At 42.5% G+C, this 21285-nt stretch overlaps 1 protein-coding gene across 1 annotated transcript in view; it reads left to right on the top strand.

The window, feature by feature from the left end:
* The window catches only part of piwil2 (piwi-like RNA-mediated gene silencing 2), a gene marked incomplete at both ends in the record, with an annotated part of 33938 nt that extends 12985 nt beyond the window's left edge, over window positions 1–20953 (top strand). Inside the window, 4 exons of the mRNA XM_080004306.1 lie at window positions 11040–11145; window positions 19482–19735; window positions 20005–20112; window positions 20797–20953. Coding sequence (XP_079860432.1) covers window positions 11040–11145; window positions 19482–19735; window positions 20005–20112; window positions 20797–20953 — 625 coding nt within the window. The remainder of the gene's footprint in view (window positions 1–11039; window positions 11146–19481; window positions 19736–20004; window positions 20113–20796) is intronic.
* Window positions 20954–21285: the final 332 nt, after the last annotated feature.

Here is a 21285-nt window from a genome sequence, read left to right as displayed (position 1 = left end):
CAGGTCAGACATTTAAAAAAATAAAATAAATAAAAAATATATATATATAATCAGGAGTCTGAATCTGAACCCTAACCCCCAAGGATCTGAGCCACTCTGACAAGGGCCAATTTGTGACGGCTAGATGACTGGGTCAGAGCATCTCCAAAACGGCAGGTCTTGTGTTCCCGGTTTGCAATGGTTAGTACCTACCAAAAGTGGTCCAAGGAAGAACAACTGGTGAACCAGCGACAGGGTCATGGGCTCCCATAAGCTCATTGATGCGTGTGGGGAGTGAAGTTTAGCCCGTCTGGTCCAATCCTACAGAAGAGCTTCTGTAGCACAAATTTCTGAAAAAGTTAATGCTGCTATGATAGAAAGGGGTTTGGGGCTGCGTAGCCGCCGACCGGTCAGATGAATCACCTTTTATTTGACATCATGTGGATGGCTGGATGCGTGTGCATTGTTTATCTGGGGAAGAGATGGCACCGGGATGCACTATGGGAAGAAGTGATGGGCAGTGTGATGCTCTGGGCAATGTTCTGCTGGGAAACAGTGGGTCCTGGCATTCATGTGGATGTTACATTGACACGTACCACCTATCCTAACATTGTTGCAGACCAAGTTCACGGTACACCCCTTCAACGGTATCCCCTGATGACAGTGGCCTCTTTCAGCAGGATAATGCGCTAGTTGCTAACGTCTTGGTGCCAGATACCACCAGGCTCAACAGGTCAGAGCTGTCCTGGCAGCATGAGGCCTACACAATATTTGGCAGGTGGTTTTAATGTTGTGGCTGATCGGTGTATATCATTTCAAAGTCACATACCAATCAATGCATTCGGAGAGCCTGTGACAAATACAACGATAAAGGTTTACAAAACTCTTTGCAGACATCTGTCTCGGTTCAATGCAGAGCGTGTTCACTTAAGTATTCTGTGAAGGAGAACAGGCAGCAAGGGGAGTGGACGAACGAGGGCAGACTGTCCTCTAGTTAATCGAAGATGCTAATGTCTTCTTTTGATTCAGACAAAAAGAAAACTATCGTAATGGTCTCCATATTTGAAGCTTGTGTGGGGAAACGTTGAGGTGGCTGAGTAGCCTAATTTGTGAATATTACTCCTTTTTTGATTTCACTTTTGCACCTGTGTACAGTGCAATGTAGTTGTATCATTCAGACCTCGTCAAAGTTATGCATAAGTGCAGGTTGCAGATCTTATGATTACCAGTTTAATATCTGCAGCCTAGAGCTCTCTACTTGGTAGCTGGCCAAATACAGTGACGTGGAGACCAGTTTAACATCATGTGAATGTTTTGTAGGTACTTTATAATGTGGCCATTGGTGCCTCATATGGCTTGTGAATGCATAACCTGTGATAGTGTAATTTTTTTTAATGGCTGGGCGGTATAGTCTAAGACCTTTTTATAACTATAATTTGAAGCATGGACAGCAACAGTATATGTCATTGTATATTTGTCGTTCTTAACATTTCAATATACTGTATATGCTTCTGAAGGGGTAAAGCACTGTTATGGCAACTGCATGGCAGCTTTTACTGTATACTTAACTGTATTACTAGAACATATTCCACATAGTATTTTAAGAACATTTATTGTGCAAAACTGCAATAATAAATGGAAAGAAATACAAAACCATTTTTCAAGTAACTTTCATCTCAACACATTTTCATGTAATACAATAAAATCATGCTACAAAAAGTGAAAATAAAAACTTACTTTGAGTATTTATTTATTCCCCCTTTTGTGGTAGTTAAAATATTTAAACTTTTTGCCATCCTCCACAACTTTTGATTATCATAATTCAATAGATTTTGTAAATATTTAAAATGTATTAAAATAATTAGAGGAGAAAAAAAAAAAAAAATTCCTCGTAAATGTTTCAGTTAAAATAGAGTGCTAACAAGCTGGACACCGAGCCAGGGAACTGCCACAAGTTGCGGGGCAGGAAAACAACTTTGCTGCGCCACAAACCCGCACTTTTGGACTAAAGCCCAACATGCAGCCCTGTACGTAGCCGCCCAAGACGGAGAAGCAGAGACAGCGTGTCCTGTTCCCCGTTAGCAGCGTTAATCGGAGCCCTAGCCCAAGCCGCAAGGCCCACCGTAATGAACCAGAGCGAATGAGATGAGTGACGAGAAGAGCACTGTGAAGCCCTGGTTATACCTTCTCCCGGGCGCCCGCGCAGTAAGCACAGGGCGTTTGTAGCTGGCACATTCTCCATTACAGTATTCTCAGAAACCATGTGTGGCAGTAGAGAGAAAGTACAGCGTGAAGCAGGAAGTAGTAAAGGAAGAAAACGCTAGACAGCATGCAAACATGGCTGAACGCACAGAATCTGCGCTTGTGCTTGAGAAGGAATTGCTGTTCATGGTGGTTGAAATGACAAGCAGAGACTGGAGGGGAGGGTTGAAGATATGTCCTGCTCAGCATTTTATTACAGAGGAACTTACTGAACTATGGAACGGAGTCACAACGTGTAATTATTCTACTTCATTGCAAGACTCTCTAAATCGAAACTGCACATAAAAAAACAATAAACATTCCCTTTTATTTGTCAACTGAACTTTACAACGACCCTGTTAATTTACAATTAAATCACCAAACCTGAGTGAGATGTTTGGGTATAATATTTTGTCTCTGCGTCAAAAAGTAATTGCTAGACTTTGAATTTCACATTTGACTCAATGTTGTCCAACATATTTGAAATAAAGTAGCAAAACACTGATCTCCCATCGCTTCCAATGCATTTCCAGGGAACGCCCCTCGCGCCGAGTTAACAAAGTCTCAGACCTGCATGACCTCGTCCGCGACGTACCATGGAACCACCTCCTGGTGACGTCATTTGCGTTCCGTGCGCCCTCGTGCTTGGGACAAGTATGAACCTAGCTTAAGTGAGTGAGAGGAGGCGGGGCTTTGTGAGCACTGCAGCGGCATGTGTGTCAACTCGCTCTCGGAGAGAAGAGAGCCAGAAACCACAGCTGGTACCGGGTTATCGATAATGCGGAAAATGAGTATTGAAACCGCTTCAAATGTTCAGAATCGATAGGAAAAAAAATCGATATTTTTCACCACATTAACCCTACTTAAGATCTGTGAGGGCTCTACCAATCAGCACAATAGTCATAATCCATACTGAAGGGCAAATTCACGGTGTACTTTCTATACAGTTTATACCGTCCACCCCTACATTTTTTATTTATGAAGTGCATTCTTCAGATAGTGGAAAAATTCCTTGTGTTTATTTTCTCTACAATCTAACTTTTAAGATTATCATTATGATACCCATTACTATAAAGTGTAAATGGAAATACAAAATACCAACAACATTGAAATTGATATTCCAAATAAAATAAATGACAATCAATGAAGAATTGCTCATGGAATAATTTGATGTAATCTATATGCAACAACCACTGGAGACCCACTTACAGACTCCTAATTACAGCCTTCTAAGGCCATGAAATGTTAAGTGCCCTTAATAACACCCTGCTAGCTCACTGATGTAGAAGGAAGTGGAGAATATAAACCATACATGGCAACCTCAAACTTTCAACTTTAAATGTAATGTCTAGGCCTTTCTTTAAACACCTCTGTTCATATGGTGTTTTGCTGCAATGTGTCTTCAGAATTCTGCTTGAGATTGCAACAGTAATGTAGCATATACATTTCTCTAATGTCAGAATGTACTTTATGCATGCACTAATGTCCTGATGAGAATATATACAAACAAGTCTTTGAACTGCTTTATACCTAGATTTGACCAGCAGAAAAAAAGGAGTTTATAGTGGCTACCACAGGGGTCAGAGTTGAAAAAGTATGTAATACCAGTTGACCTCTGAACTGCTGCTGTGTCCTCAAGGTCATACCGACCATGTTCATTTGGTGAAATTCTTGGAAGAGAAATTGATGGAGGTATGCAGTAAGACTGTAAATGAGGCCAATTTAGAATCAAGAATGTCTTCAAAATTGTCCAAGTTGGGAGAGTTGTTGGCTCTTGTAGCGTATCCAATGTTGTAATATTTTTAAATTACTTTCCAATACTTAAATCTGAAGTTGGCAGGAGAAAACTACCTAGTGCCTTAGGTCTGTAAAAGCATTTTCCATAGCCTAGTGGCCGTTAGAATTACGCAATTGTGTATAAGAAAAAAAGGCTGTAGGATAAATATGGATGGAATACATAAGGGAACACGTGTGCAGCTTATCTTGACATAGTTGTCGGGCGGCTGGAACCGATAGAAATCAGTTTTTGTATCAGGTTACCCTGATACAAAAACATGTCTGTTATGTGGTGCTCAGATCATAGGGGCATAAGGGCTGAACAGCAAAAAGGAAGATGGTCATATCATTGGCAAACTCTGCCAGGTGGAGCACGGCAAAGGGAAAAGAGTGTCACGCTCATCAGCCTGCCACATCCCCAGTGTTTGTCTAGCCGCACATTCTTATTGCTCAAACATTTCCAAAGCATAAGCACATACAAACTGCTGTTCAGGTGTCCATGTCTATGCAATGGCAGCTTTTGCAGGTTGTGCTTGTAGGGCAACAAGCACAACCTTGTGTTTTGGTACTCAAAATTGAACAACAAGATTTTGCTCAAGCTATATACTCTGATGTTACTATGAGCTAATGCTCATAGAACATAACAAGCCAGAGTTGTTTTCTATAGGTCCACCTCACTTGCAAATGTCAGGTACAAAAGGGTAGATGTAAAGTGAAATATTAGTCAAAATATCTAGTTTCTTTGATTTTATGCATTACCATGCCAGGTAAGCAGTCCTGCCAATCTGCACGCATTTTATGTACCAACCACGCAACTCCTGGTCAAAATCTGCAGGTACGAAATGCCAGCAGAAACTACTGCTTTGTGCTTGTGGTTCTGTAACCCCTCCCCTCACACTCAGTCAACATCCACTCATATGCAGCGCAGCGGTACTTTATTATCCACAGAGGCTTAACTCTGCTTTGCTGAGGTAAAACGGGAAGTGGTGGAGTAATAATCAAGCAAAAAAATGTGACCGTAATGTTAACATATACAACATGATTTATTTTCAGCTTGATCCTACCATGACCAGTGATCGGCTGATCAGTGTCAGATATATGCAATTAAGTCAATAAACTTGGCTGATAAAGTCCTCATGTACTCTTGCTCTGGTAAAAATGCTCCGATACTCAAACCCGATACCAACATAATGCAACGTAGTCGTAGTTGACCCTCAAAAAAGAGAGTGGAAGAAAGAAAATGTCCGCTGTTTAGAGGTACTGCAAGGCAAGTTTATTTGTATTGCACATTTCAACAAGGCTATTCAAAGTGCTTTACATAAAACATAAAAGCATTAAGAAAAAGTGCCAAGAAACACATTATTTAAAGGGCATAGAGTGCATAAATTTAAAAAACAGAATACATAAAAGGAAGAACACAAAGTAAAATACAATGCATAAAATCAAGTTAAAAGTGGCAGTGCAAGAAATTAATATATTTTAGTTAAGTAAAAGACAACTGCAAACGAAAGACAGTCTTGGGTTAAAAGGGGTGAGAGTTGCAGCAGACCTGCAGTTTTCTAGGAGTTTGTTCCAGATATGTAGTGCATAAAAACTGAATGCTGCTTCTCCATGTTTAGTTTTGACTCGGGGGACAGAAAGCAGACGACCTGAGACGTCTGGATGGTTCATAACGCAGTAGAAGATCAGAAATGTATTTTGGCCCTAAACCATTCTGTGCTTTATAAACCAACGGTAGTATTTTGAAATAAATTCTTTGACGGATTGGAAGTCAGTGTAAAGTTCTGAGAACTGGAGTGATGTGATCTACTTTATTGATCTTGGTGAGGAGTCGAGCAGCACCATTCTGAATCAACTGCAGCTCTCTGAATGATCTTTTAGGCTTTTAGACCTATAAAGACACCGTTACAGTAGTCTAGTCTACTAAAGATAGTGGGCATGGACAAGTTTTTTCAAATTCTGCTGAGACATAAGTCCTTTAATCCTTGATATGTTATTAAGGTGATAGTAGTAGTAGGCTGACTCTGTAATTGTTTTAATGTGGCTGTTGAAATTTAGGTCGGTGTCCATGACTACACAAAGATTTCTGGCTTGGTTTGTGCCTTTTAACATTACCCATTGAAGCTGAGCGCTGACTTTTAGTCGTTCTTCCTTGGCTCCAAAAACAATAACTTCTGTTTTGTTTTATTGGAGAAAAATCTGGCACATGCAATCGTTAATTTGTTCAATGCACTTGCTCAGTGATTGTATTGGACCATAGTCCCCTGTTGAGATGGTTATGTAAATTTGTGGGTCGTCTGCGTAATTATGGTAACATATTTTGCCGTTTTCCATTATCTGAGCCAGTGGGAGTGTGTAGATGTTAAACAGAAGAGGCCCCAGAATAGAGCCTTGGAGAACTCCACGTCATTTTTGTCCCCTCAGATGTGTAATTACCTGTAGACACAAAGAAGTCCCTGTCCTTTAAGCAGGATTTAAACCAGTTTAGTACTGTTCCAGAAGGTTCCACCCAGTTTTCCAGTCGGTCTAATATTTTGTGGTCAACCGTGTCAAATGCAGCACTGAGATCCAATAATACAAATACGGAAATTCTGTTGAGATGGATGTCATTGCAAACCTGAACAAAAGTAGTCCCTGTGGTGTGGTCGAAAATCCTGAATGGAAGACATCAAAACAGTTGTGTAGTGCCAAGAAATTGTTCAGCTGTTGAAAAACATATTTTTCAATGATTTTACTTAAAAACGGGAAGTTTGATATAGGACTATAATTGTTCATTAGTGAGGTGTCTAGATTTTTCTTTTTTAAGAGTGGCTTGATGCTGCTTTTAGGGCCTATGGGAAGAAACCTGAGAGAAGAGACGTGTTGACAGTTTGTAGAAGATCTGGGACCATGCAATTTTAAACATTTTTGAAAAAGCCTGTTGGCAAAATATCAACGCAGAAGGAGGATTTCAGATATTGTATAATGTCCTCCAAGTTTTTATGGTTGATCAGGTCAAATTGTGTCATGGTATTTGAATAGATTTTTAGTGGACACCACATATCCTGTACCTGAGATGACTGCATGTCGACTTTTCTGAATTGTCTGTGAAGGAGGCAAATTCATTGCAGGCCCTGGTGGGTGGAAGTTTAGAGGCTACTGACCATGGGGTTTGTTAGTCTAATGACAGTAGTGAACAAGGCACGTGCATTATTATTGTTTTTGGCGATTGTCACAGAAGAAGGAGCGCCTTGCATTTCTCAATTTCAAATTATAAATGCGAAGTGTCTCTTTATAGATGTCATCATAAACAAGGATTTGTTTTTCGCTTGCTGCATTCAGCTTTTCGACACTCTTTTTTTTTTTTTTTTCTATTCTTACCAGTGACACTTTTCCATGGAGATCTTTTCTTACCAGAGACCACCTTTACCTTAGTGGGTGCAATGGCATCAATAACACTTTTAATTTTAGAATTGAAATTAACTACAAGCTCATTGACTGAGACCCAGGAGAGGGCTGGTGTGGGAGAGCCAGAATAAATATTTCACTGGTGTTTTCAGTGATGACTTCTGTTTGAACATTTGTGTGCACGGAGATGGTACTCTCAAAGAAAACACTGGAATGATCAGAGAGAGTAACATCAGTCACCACCACCTTAGAAATGTTCAGGCCCTTAGAAATGATTAAGTCGAGAGTGTGGCCCTTGTGTGTGGGCTCTGTCACATGCTGTGTCAGTTCATAGTTATCAAGAACTCTCTTTGTTCTAGGGGTTGTCAACATGGATGTTAAAATCACCAATAACTACACAATCAAAGTCAATACAGATTATAGACAGCAGTTCAGCAAGGTCATCAAAAAAGGATCCACAGTATTTAGGTGGCCTGTAAATATTTAGGAACACGGCTCAAGAGGAGGAATTCAACTGAAGAGCCACATATTCAAAAGAAGCTAAATTTCCATAAGATATCTGCTTTCCTTTGAGGGAATCATTAAACAGAATGGCAACTCAAACTCGTCCTGTGATTTCATCAGGCTGGAGAGACTGATGATTCTGATAGTGTCGTGGAGGGAGGGGGGGTAGTGGGCGTTGTAACTGTGACGATTATGCCAATGGTGGAGGTGGATGCTGAGGGGGGCTCAAGAAAAAAAATTTGGAGTACGGCGGGGGAAGTGCTGGGGGGTTAGTTTGGTCCCAGCAGTGACCTGCTCTTTCAAGCTGGTCAGTGAACTGGGGGGGGGGGCAGTGACTAGAGAGGAGGGTGACCTGGATGTGGTTTGTGGGGGTGAAGAAGTTAAGTCAGAGATGATAAAGTTTTACTCCTGGTTTGAAAAAGTTGAAATTGGCAATAAATGGTTGAAATCCATGTAGTCGGTGCCAACAATCTGCTGAATCTCTCAACTCCTCTTCTGATTGGTGGTACTGTAGAGGGCCACTGATAATCACCTCAGCATTCAAAGAGCTCAACAGATCAATAAAGTCTTATTTCGGTACTTCAGACTGTTTCACAACATCATTAGTCTTTATGTGCTCTATGATGGTTTACACAGTTGGATCTGCAGCCACGATATGCCGGATTCTTTCTTTCATGTCAGAGACCATATCCCTGGGAAAGCAGAGTGTGGTGTGGGGATGGTCTGGTTGAGCAGCCACACCTGACCTGGATCTAGGTGATTGGGTCAGAGTGGCTGCATACCTGCTGCTTGTTGGTCTAATAAGCAGCAGGTAAAACTGCCATCCACACACTCATTCAGGATAGGAGCCCTGTCATGACATGTTTAATCTACTCCTGGCTAATTCCACCTAGCCTCCTCTCTACAATAAACTGGTGTCTACAAAACATCGTCTTCTGTGTCTCTGTGCTGGAGGGCCATGGAAACGCCACTTGGGTGGCGTGTGGCAGGCAGAACTGCCACAGTGTTTTGGTGTTATTACTGCACATGCTTCCTACATCTTTCACAGAAAAGTCACTCACAATCAGAGTTTGGGACTCTGTTGTTAGCTTTCCCTGTAGCCTTTTACTTCTGAGTAACTGTCTTTACCTTGTTGTGTGAAGATGAGATGTTATCCAGGTCGTCACACGGATATCCAGGGGCCTGCAACAGTGGAGCAAATCTGTTCTCCAGTAGCACACTTTGTTGTTGAAGAGGTTGGTTGCTAGTTCTCCCTTTCGCAGCTGTCCACGGTTGTGTCCTACAAAGGACAGGGGTTGAAGAGGCACTATGCCTGGATGATAATGCGGGCCAGCCGGTCCTGGGCTCTGCCTGTTAGTCGTCCTCTCATTTCCCAGGGTAATACTTTTAGGCCTCGCACCGAGTCCCAGGAATGGAGATTTATTAGCCGGTACACAGCCCTCCTGTTTCTTGGCCGTTTTGTTGGTGCTTATTAGCTGTTTGTTAGCATTATCTTGTCTTCTGATTTCAGTCCATGGTAAAGTGGTGTCGTTCCCATGTAGTCCATTCACTTCCACATTCATTTCTAACCGGTGAATTTTGGTTTCCAATACTGCAATCTTCTGTAGAAGTTTGTGGAAGTCGTCTGTTGAGAAGGGGGGCATTTTGCTGCTAATTAGCTTAGCTTACTGATGTGAGGGGAGCTGTGTCCACTGGAGCTGGTGCTGGTAGTAATCCTTTATTAACAGTTGTAAAATAAGTTTCCAGTTGTTAGATGGAGCTGCTGTTTCTTTAAGCGTTTTAGCAGGAAAAGGGTGCTGAGATGGTGAAAATGGAGGCAAAGCGGAGAGCAAAACAAAACACGTCTGCCCCGTACGAAAGACAGATTAGATCTCTTTCTTCAAGGTAAACAAAGAAGATTCGATAAATTATTTATCTATTGCCTGACAATATTCCAAGATTGTGCAGACTGCATATCTATCGCTGTGACAGTGGAGCTTCACTCGTGATGAAAGGGTCGACTCTTTTTTGAGACTGTTCTTGACAAGTCACTCAGTAAAACGAGTCGTTCGATTGAATTCAGTTGGTTTAATGGTGAACGGTGGAGGTGAACGAAGGAGGTCTTCCAGTGAACGAGGGTGACAAGAGTCGGCCACTTATAATTATTAATTTTTTATTATTTGCAATCACTGCAATTTATTTTGGAATGGCAAGCACCATATTAATATAATAGTAATATAAAAGTTTGAACTTTACATTTCCATGTTAGTTATGTTTTGTCCAGTTACAGGTTGCATTATGCTGAGACTTGGTGATAGTCCCATATTATATTTTATTAGAACTCAGTGACTGTTTCATGTTCTTTTATTCTTCTATAGTGAATAATGAACAATAATAGTGTTAAAATCATCAATCTCACGATTGTGGTAACTGAAATATGCAGCAGTAGTCCATGTGTGCAGCTGTCCTATCATGTAAGCGTGATCAGATCACGAAATGTATTCGTCATTGACGTGGAGCAGATCGGAATTGGCAGGTCAGACTTTTAAAATTCAGAAATAGGAATATAAGTCCAAGAAAATTGCAATCAATGCGCCTCTAATTGGTGAACATGTTCGGTAACTTTACGAGATGATGCATTTCAAGGGGTATATCCTAATGAGATGAATTTGTATACTGTATATAGTTAGCCGTAGAATCTCGCATACGATGTGATTATCCTCTTTAAGAAACGCTACGGTGTGAATAACTGATGGAGTAATTTAGCTGCAGTAAATGCCACGGAGACTCCCTGTTACACTATTGTGGTACTCAAAATATTTTCCCAAAGTCAGCAGGGTGGGTAGGTTGAATCACTTACATTTGCTGTGATGGTTACGGTTTAAATGAGACCAACCGTTGGAGCGATCAATAACTGAATAGTGAATCATCTTGGCGAGCAGCAGAGCCAGACCCTATGAAATGCTAATCATCATTTTTTCAAATGTCCTGCCTGTACATGGGATCTGAAAACCCAGACAAACATTTTCTGTTTCATTAGGTAACGATGGATTTTTCTCTTATTGTCTCACTGTTCTTGCACAACTGCTGATTAAAGTCAGACCACAACCCTTTGTCATATACCAATGTTGACTTACAAATAATAAATGCATCTAAAATGAACTCTTTTCCAGCTTATTGACGCGGTGGTACTCCAGAGTAACCTTCCAGACCCCACACGAGGAGATGATCAGTGGCTTCCAGGTGTGCCTTCTGGCTGCCCTGCAGAAGTACTATGAGGTAAAATAAAATGACGTCAATAAGGTCTAATGGTCCAAATTGTCTCCGCTGCGTCACCACTTTGAAACAGCCCTCTCCACAGTGTAATCTTGAGGTGGCAGGTGGTGGGCTTGCTATCTGTAGGCGGTGGTTCATCTTTTCATTTGTGTGGCATGCTCTCCAGTCACACTTGCTTATTGTCATGCTTGAGGATCCACATTCACACTTTGAGGAATTCTTTGGTAACCCAAGCATGATCTCCATTAGCACTGTTATACGCTCAAGAGTTCATGTGCCTGGAACATCTGTGAACCTGCACCTTCATGTCATTCTACTTCCTTCGACTCAAAAGCACTTCGGGCCTGAAGGGGATCATACGTAAGTGTGCAATGAACTTAGAGAGCTCACTGATACCAAACGTTGCCAATTCCCCTGTGTCCTCTGGCCAGTTTGAAAACAGGTAGGATGAATATCCATCTCACCACCTCCAAAGCGAGTTGATATAAAAGAGCAGAAGTCGATGGTGAGTTTTCTTTTCAAGGAGATTCAAGAGGTTTATTCGTCACATATGTACATATACGTACTTTCATATATATATGCAGTGAAATGTCAATGCAACCCACCTGGTGATTACACACAATATGTTCTTGACTGAACACAATAGCTACCTATGAATTTCTACTTGACTAACTGATTCCTAAAACGTGACGCAGTAAGTCGAATACTATAGAATAAAATAAGAACTCAAAGGTAATACAGGGTGGGGGTACAAAATAGATAAAGAGGATAGGCTGATGTATATGGGATAGACTATTAATGTATATACAGATATGTGTATTAAAGTGGCATGTGAATAAAATGAGACAGTGTTTGTGAGATATACAGCACAGTATACAACAGTACGGCGCAGCAATACGGTAACACCGAACAACCCAGAACAGTGACACAGTATGCGGTACAGTATGCAACATACAGTACAGTAAGGTAGTGGAGCCTATGTGTGTAGCTCAGTGAGGACCCCTGGTGAGGTCAGCATTGACAGTTCTAATGGCTTGCGGGAAGAAACTCTCTGTTCTCGCTGTGTGACTGCAGAGGCGCTTGCCTGACCGCAGCAGCTGGAACAGTCCGTTGTTGGGGTGATGAGGATCCTTCATGATCCTGCAGGCTCTGCTACTACACTTACTGGTGTATAAGTCCTGCAGGGAGGGGAGGGTAGTTCCAGTGGTACGTTCAGCTGAACGCACCACCCTCTCCAGGGCCCGCCTGTCCTGAGCAGTACAGTTCCCATACCAGGCCGTGATGCCTGGTTGCCTGGCAGAATGCTCTCAAATGTTCCACAGTAGAAGGACTTGAGGATCGTAACAGAGACCCGGAATTTCCTCAGTTGCCTGAGGTGGTAAAGACGCTGCCTCGCCTTTCTCACCAGAGTGTCTGTTTGTAAAGTCCATTTTAAATCATCTGTGATGTGGACTCCCAGGTACTTGAAGCTGCTCACCCTGTCGACAGAAGTCCCATTAATCACCAAGGGCGTGTGCGTCCTCGGTTGTAATCCACGCCTAAAGTCCACAATCAGCTCCTTAGTTTTGCTGACGCTCAGGTGGAGGCTGTTGTGCTGGCACTAGGGTGACAGGTCAGTCGCCCCCTCACAGTAGCCCTTCTCATCGCCGTCGGTGATCAGGCCCACGACAACCGCAAACTTTATCAGCAAACTTTATGATGGTGTTGGAGCTGGACCTGGCCACACAGTCATGTGTGTACAGGGAGTACAGTAGGGGGTTGAGGACGCAGCCCTGGGGGGATTCTGTGTTCAGGGTGAGGGAGCTGGACATGTTCTTCCCCACCCTAACCACCCGGGGCCGGGCTGAGAGGAAGTCCAGGATCCAGGCACACAGAGGAGTATTCAGTCCGAGCTCCTTCAGCTTGACAGCCAGTCTGGTGGGGACTATGGTATTGAAAGCTGAACTATAATTGATGAACAGCAAACTCACATAGGCCCCCTTCCGGCCATCCAGGTGCGTGAGCGTGGTGTGCAGTACCTGGGAAACCAGGTCATCCGTGGATCTGTTCTGCTGGTATGCGAACTGCAACGGGTCCAAGGTGCGGGGGAGGGAGGTACATATATAATCCTTAATCAGCCTCTTGAAACACTTCATGACCACTGAGGTGAGGTAGTCATTCAGGCATGCAGGAGAGGCGATCTTCGGGACAGGAACGACGGTAGGCCTGGCAGGACGGGACCACTGACTCAGCCAGGAAGATGTTGAATATTGTAGTGAGTGTCGGGGATAGCTGGTTATACAAGACATAAAGATACAAGACCGTTGTTGTAAGTGGCCGTGCAAGCATTCAGCCAGGCAGATGTTGATTATTGGTTTGAGCATCGGGGCTAGCTGGTTATACAAGACATAAAGATACAAGAAGAAGAAGAGATACAAGTCCGTCGTTGTAGGCGGCCGTGCAAGCATTCAGAGCGCAGCAAATGGATTTATCGATTTATCTGGTTTGGAAATGTCCAAACTTTCACTGTGGGAACGATGCTGTCCGCTAATGACCAACGAAGCTCAACGCTACGTCCGTAAACTCGCTGACATCACTTGAACTTGATTGGACCATGTCCCAGTCGACGTCAGAGCGTCCTGAAGCGCAGCCTCTGATTGGTCCATCCACCGCTTCACTTCCCTCTTCACCACCAATTCTCGAACGATCAGAGGCCTGTAAACGGGAACCGGCAAAATCGTGGTGTGATCTGATTTCCCGAAAGCAGGGAGCGAGAGGGTCTTGTATCCGTTCTTGTACGCTGTGTAGCAATAGTCCAAAGTTCTGTCTCCCCTGGTGGCACATGCGATGTGTTGGTAGAAATTAGGCAGAACTTTTTTAAGGTTCGCCCTGTTAGAGTCTCCAGTCACCACCACAGCCGCATCGGGATGTTTGTTTTGAAATCCGTACAACATTTCATACAGGTCTGACAGTGCTGTGTCGGTGTCTGCTTGTGGTGGACTAGAGTGATGAAGTGCTGGAGCCTTGAACCGGGGAGTCTGTTGTGGGAATGGAAAAAGTAGTGTTTACGTTTTGACATAAGTATCTTCTTCATACATAGGTATCTTCACAGTTTGTGACACATTATGTAAATAGTATGACTGTTTCACCACTAAATGGTATTTGGAAAGAGATAAAGTAAATGTAAAATATTTTGCCTCACCTGCAATGCGACCAGATAGTGTTTTACTTGTAGCACATCGGTAACCATCTGCAAGGTCATTGGAACTCTGGAACGGCAGACTGAGCTCAAGTGTTTCAAGATGGCGCGGCCGTGTCCAGCTGCATACCTGGCAGCTCCATTTAGACTGTACTTTTACTTTGTTTTTTTGTTATTTGTTCTGCACCAATTTCATCGGCACTCTGCACATTCGACCGCAGCACACTTATGGACATTGGATTGCGGATTACACACCAGTTTTCATACTTCTTATCCACCTCTTTGTTGCCGGAGGAGATTCTGCAAGGTGCACACCAGAACAACAATGGAGACGCGCTGCAAAGAAGGAAGAAACGCAGCTCACGACGAGACTGGAGTCGGAGACTGAGTTTTCGGCTTCTGCTTGCCAATGTCCAATCTTTGGAGAACAAACTGAGCAACATCAGTGCATGTTACGACCAGAGCTAGGAGGGACCCAACGCACGACCAGGATCCGGGTGGAGAGACGGGGAACCGGGCTGGATGGAGAGGGACGAGAGGAGGCCCAATGGTCGATGAGAGGAGACAAGCAGGTTAAGGGGAAGACGAAACAAGGAGACATAAACTAGAAATTTAGAACAAGCGCTGGAACTAGGAGCTTGGAACTAGGAGCTAGGAACTAGGAACTGGCCAGTAGAAGTACAACTTGGGTAAGCTAGTTGACGGTCTGGCAATGAGTGACTGGGGAGCTGGAGAATAAATACTGTGTGGGTGATGAAGGTAATTGATCCCAGGTGTGTGAAATTGGCCTAAGGGAGGATGGGTCAAAAGCGGCCTCTAGTGGTGCTGGGAGGCCATGGGCCTAACAGTGCAAGGATCCGATTCCAATGGGAGGTGAAATACCAATATCCTCTGCCTGACTGAAACATGACTGACTCCCACTGTGCCAAACCAAACTATTTACCCTATGGTATTCTTCTCCGTTTTCCATATGGATAGAACAGCAGAGTCCAGGAAATCCAAAGGTGGTGGAGTCTGTTTCATGGTCAACAACAGCTTGTGTGACCCCAGGAATATTGCGGCCCTCTCACGTTCCTGCTCGCCTCACTTGAACTATCTGAGTTGTCCATTAAAGACTACCTCACAACATAGACATGGTGTAGTAAAACGAACATGGAACATTTGCGGAGACTCTGGTGACGGCAGCACCTTCATCACCTTTATTACTGTCTCTAGATAAGATCCAGAAAACCTTTTACCCTTGTGCCATTGAGAGCATCCTGTCAGGGTACATCACTGCATGGTGTGGGAACTATTCCTCTTGGGCCACGAAGCCCTGCAGGTTGGTAGGTTCGGCTGAGCGTACCACTGGAACGACACTCGCCCCTCCTACAGGACTTACACACCAGGTGGTGCAGAACCAGGGCTAAGGGGATTATTAAGGATCCAGACCATCCTAACCATGAACTATTCCAATGGCTGCAGTCAGGCAGATGCCTCCGCAGTCACAAGACCAGAACAGAGACTCAAAGAGCCTCTTCCCCCAGGCCATAAGGATACTCACTGAACTGTCATATCATATACTATTGGGGCCACCTCATTGCCGTAACACTCCGTTGGTTTTTTATATATTCCTTGCCATTTTTCAGTTCTCGTGTGTGTGTGTGTGTGTGTGTGTGTGTGTGTGTGTGTGTGTGTGTGTGTGTGTGTGTGTGTGTGTGTGTGTGTGTGTGTGTGTGTGTGTGTGTGTGTGTGTGTGTGTGTGTGTGTGTGTGTGTGTGTGTGTGTGAGAGAGAGATATATAGTTTCTGGGGGCTTTTTAAGTGCTGTATAGATTTTGATTTATTTTTTAATTTTCTATTCTATTTTCTATTTGTATTATGCCCAGAGGTCTCTGCAAATGCCAAAATAATAATAATTTGCTGTACAGCTACACGGTGCACAGTGCAATTTGTATGTGACAAATAAATAGAGGTCATCCAATATCAGATGGATGCTGAGGGTTATCCTGTACTGCTTCACGCTCTAATTTATCTGAAGGAAAGAACAAGGTTGGGGTTCTTCACCGACACCTCAGCTTTTGATAAATGCATTCGACATGTGAGGTAGCTACCGTGTGCTGTCCATATTCCCAGGCTTCACAGTATCATGTGCCATGGCTTGTACCTCATCGATCTGCCCATGGATGAATCTGACAGTATAAAGCCCCTTTCCCATTTGCACTGAAAGCCTTAAATCTACTGACAATGTTCTGTATCGGCGTCATGTGGGAAAGGGTCTCAATGCTCCATAAAGTGTACAGTTATTTTAAGTTACTTGTTTTCGGGAAGAAAAAAAAAACATTTGGAAAAATGGCGAGTCAGAAACGTGGAGCTCAGCTGCTCTATGGAGACAGGTCTTTATATTCTTCAATGTTATTATTTTACTTCTTAAAAATGCCACTGGAGGGCCTAGATGTGTCTTTTTAGAGTTAAAGATGCAGTGCGGGAACTTCGTGCACAAGCACTTTGCTTGCCTGCTGGCTGCACTGCAGCACAGAGCCAGAGCGAGCGGACAGGAGAGGAAGAACAGATGGAGGAAGTTCCTTCTCGGGAGGCAGAGGGTATAGGACAGGTTGAGAATGATCACACTGATTTAATGACATTGGGTTCGGGTTATTGCATCCGGTGACAGGAGATTTGTCCCCTCTCAGTCAGCGGAGGGAAGAGTCCGCAGGGCGGGGTGCGAAGCACTGGTCTAAAAACAGATTCTGTTGCTTAGTCTTGCGTGATATGAAACACCTCTTTCGAGCATTACGTAATGTATCCGTAACAGTCACCTATGTAGGAACAGACTCCATACAGAACTTTTCCATAAACCTACTGCCTTTGCCAGATATGTTTTTCTCCAGAAATGTTACGGATTCCATGTGGGAAAGGGGGCTTTAGAGTAGAAACATCTAGTCTTGACTTAATGCTGAAGATCATGTTGCATGCACTCTCCAAGTCATGGCATACAAAATACTTTCACTTGTTTTATTTTCCAAGTCATTTGTATAATGAGTTTATTTGGGGCTGAAATTAGCTGTGTGGGTTTATTTTATGGACTTAGCCATTCTCTTCAGTGATGACATAAGAGGTTTAGATTAAGCTTTTATGGCACTTCCACAATATTTGTGACGCAAGGGATATCCCCAATCATCCTGATGAACTGGATACTGTCCTGTGCTATATTTGTGAACAGTCAACAGACACATTTGGAAATACTTGACCTTTGCCTCATTGTTATATTGGGCAAATGGGTACTTTCACTGCCAAAGATATTTTCTAATCCTAGTAGCCTCATTTTGCTTTTGAGCTTCAAACTGTGAAAACAAAAAAATCGGACCAGTTGTTGCTGTTCAAGTCACCAAAATCCATTATGATGCCTAATTCACCTTCAATATGGCTCAAAAATGACACTTGAGAACAGGATGCAATGCTTGTTCACCAACCTACAGACCTCAACCCCCTACTCCTCGCCGTTGGTTGACAACAAATGCACCAATGTTTACTGGTGGTCCTATTTCATCAAGTTCTTTGTTTTGAAGTGTATTTCCAGCGACTTGATCATTTAAAGAGCAACTATCAGGTTCCATGTTTTAATTAATTTACAATCATGAGCTTGTGAAGATGGCTTTAAAACAAACTTTTACAGGCAGCAAGGGCTACTATAAATGTAGGTTTTTTAAGTTAACAGGTAAAGGGCTTTTCTTATTTTTATTTTTTTTATATCTCGGCCCTAGATGTCACACAGGGTGAACGTAGTCTCACTGACTGCCACAGCACAGTAGCAGAGTGTTAGTCACTCTGCACAAATAATCTTTAACAATGTAAAATAAAAACAAAATAAATAACACAGCTGAAGCCATGGGCTGGCAGAGGCCGCACAAGCACCTGAGAAGTGGAGGGTATCGATGGCTCTGTGGAGTGACAAGTCTCCTGTTACAAAAGTATAGGATTTATCCAGATTTATTTTTTATCCAGCTTTTACTGAATTAAGTCCCATACCAACAGACTACAGTAAAGTTAGAGAAAACAACTGAGTGATGGGCGCGATGCGGCATGGAATGCACAGGTGTTGTGCAAGTAGTAAACAAAGGAAAAAAATCAAATATAAATTGAAAACATAGCCTATCTTTTAAAGGACAGCGTCTCTGCGCCCCGTTTGTCCATGAAAGATGGGTCCTTTTGACTTGACTTAAAGGGCATCTTGCAGGTTGGGATACACAGTAAATTCATGTGTGGGGAAATTATGTGGCAATTTCATTGACACATTTTCACTGGGTCATATTTTTACTTGGAATTACAGCTGGACTTTTTTTTTTTTTAATGTAATTAGCCACACCCACCTTAAAAGCTAGTCTGTCTCCACGTAACAGTCTCCCCGTGCATAACAGGGGAGACCCGTTTTAATTTATTTCCGAGGTTCCTTGTATGAAATGAAAAATGTAAACATCACTAATAGAGGCTTCCGCTCCATCCCACTGGGATATCGCTCTAAAATTAAATAAAAATGAACCTTATCTTTTTGCTCAGGGGCACAGAGACTGGTGCACCTCATCTGTTTGATTTGCCTGTTTTCCTTTGTTTCCTCCTTGAACAAAAAAACATATATACACAAAAAATAACATTTTATTTGGTTTGTATAAATAATAAATCTTGCACTTCTGTAACGGGAGACTTTCGGCCACTCTGCTCCACTTCTCAGGTGCTTGTGCAGGCACTGTCAACCCACGGCCTTAGCTGTGTTATTTATTGATTATATATTTTTATTGTTACAGCTGGACTTTCCAATCTGCACAAGCACAGTTCTTTACCATTCGAAATAGCTGTGACGTCTGACTACCCCCCTGCTACTGCACTGTGATGGAGACATGACTCACACCTGTAACGTCACAGGCTGAAGAAAAAAAAGGCCTTTTTTACTTGCGAACTTCAAACACCTAAATCTCTCTCTGTATTTTTGTGCTTTCTGCCTGTAAAAGCCCCCCCCCAATCATCCTCTCCAAGAGCCCAAGATTGTAAATGAATTTAAAAAAAAAAAAAGGAAAACATTTGCTGTTAGTAAAGCAAGAACTAAACCATGATGAAAATGTACATTTAAATTACATGAGCGTTCTCTCCCCTTAACCCCACATTGATGTAATCCCCTGTCTTTTCAGGTGAACCACAATTTACCAGAGAAAATCGTGGTGTACCGAGATGGGGTGTCAGACAGCCAGTTGAAGGTTGTGGAGGCCTATGAGATCCCACAGCTGCTCAAATGCTTTCAGACTTTCCCCAACTATGAGCCCAAACTGGTCTTCATTGTGGTGCAAAAGCGCATCAACACCACCCTCCACAACCTGGATGGAAACCGCTTTGCTGCCCCTCCTCCTGGAACTGTGCTGGATCACACTCTGACTCAGGAAGAAAGGTTGGTCCAATTATTTTTCATGGCTAAAATTATCTGTAGCCAGACCAAAAACTTGTTTCTATTGCTGACAACCTGTGTTTGCGGATAACCACCTTTCTCTTCTACCAATTAACATAATTCTGAAGTTAAAAGCCATTCAAAATTATTCTTGGCTCCATGCATGAAGACATGAACCATATCTAAATAACTACCATGTTGTATTTACTTACAAGTCTGTTGATAATACTACCCTGTTAATAGTCTCTACTTTCTTTTTTTTTTTAATACAGGATGGACTTTTACCTATTGGCGCATCAGATTCGCCAGGGCTGTGGCCTTCCGACACACTACATCTGTATTTATAATACAGCAAATCTTACCCCAGACCACTTGCAACGGTAAAGTAAATAAGACATACCTGCTATATAGATATTAGTCTTCAAAGGGAATAGCGCACATTTTCAGCATTATGGCTAAAACTAGGTGTACTGCCAATGTACTCTGGGCACGCTGCCCTCAGAGATGAATGGACATTCCCAATTTCATTTGAAACTAGGGCTGAACGATTAGTCATTTTCAAACCGACATCGCAATTTAACAATGCAATTTTCAAATCGCAAAGCCTGCGATTTATAAAACAAATAAATTAAAATTTGTTGCACAATCCAACCAGTAGGGCTGCATCGATTCATCTAATTTCATCATAACACATAACCTGGCCTACAAGAGAGAGCAGTTTTATGTTGACTGTATCCAATGTTGTGTTGTCGTACTATAGACTGATTTATTGCTTGTTTAATGAATAATACAGAAGATAAGGAACTTTTTAAAAATTGCATACCAAGTTGAAATTTTGGTCAAAAAGAATCGCGATTAGATTATTTTCCCAAATCGTTCAGCCCTATTTGATACGCCGTGACTTGAAGATGAAATTTAGACTTGTTTGAGCAATGTTAAATGGGTGGTATTTAAGAGGTATGTTGATAATATAAGTACTTTCATTTTTACACTCAAATCCATCAAATCATCAACATGGCTAACCAGTGAAAAATATTGGGTTGACATGCTACCTTCCACACCAGGCTGACCTTCAAAATGTGCCACCTGTACTGGAACTGGCCCGGCACTATACGTGTCCCAGCACCATGCAAATACGCCCATAAACTGGCCTACCTATCTGGACAGTTCCTGCACTCTGAACCTGCCATCCAGCTGGCGGACAGGTTACACTTCCTCTAAATGTTTCGACACTCACTTGTAACAGTTATTTTGTGATCTATTAAAAAGTTACAGGGATATTTTTGAACCTCAGTACCTATTATTTATTCAGAGTTCTGCTAATTCGATGTCAATTACACGTTTAATGTAAATGTTCAAACTAAAATGTTTACTTTATTCCATTTTTCCATTTTTGGATCACTGAGGTTTCCTTTGCAAAATAATAAAGCCAAAATTGTGTTCTTAAATCCATGGCCTCGGTGTTCGGTTTGTTTACTTGTATTCTACTTAGGACTCGTTCATTTGCGTCGAAGGGATGTGCCCATTGTGTTCTAAGTGTGCAATGAACGACA

The sequence above is a fragment of the Zeus faber genome, assembly GCF_960531495.2.
Source record: "Zeus faber genome assembly, chromosome: 7".
NCBI classification, from domain to species: Eukaryota; Metazoa; Chordata; class Actinopteri; order Zeiformes; family Zeidae; genus Zeus; species Zeus faber.
This window is presented reverse-complemented; position numbering and strand designations above follow the sequence as displayed.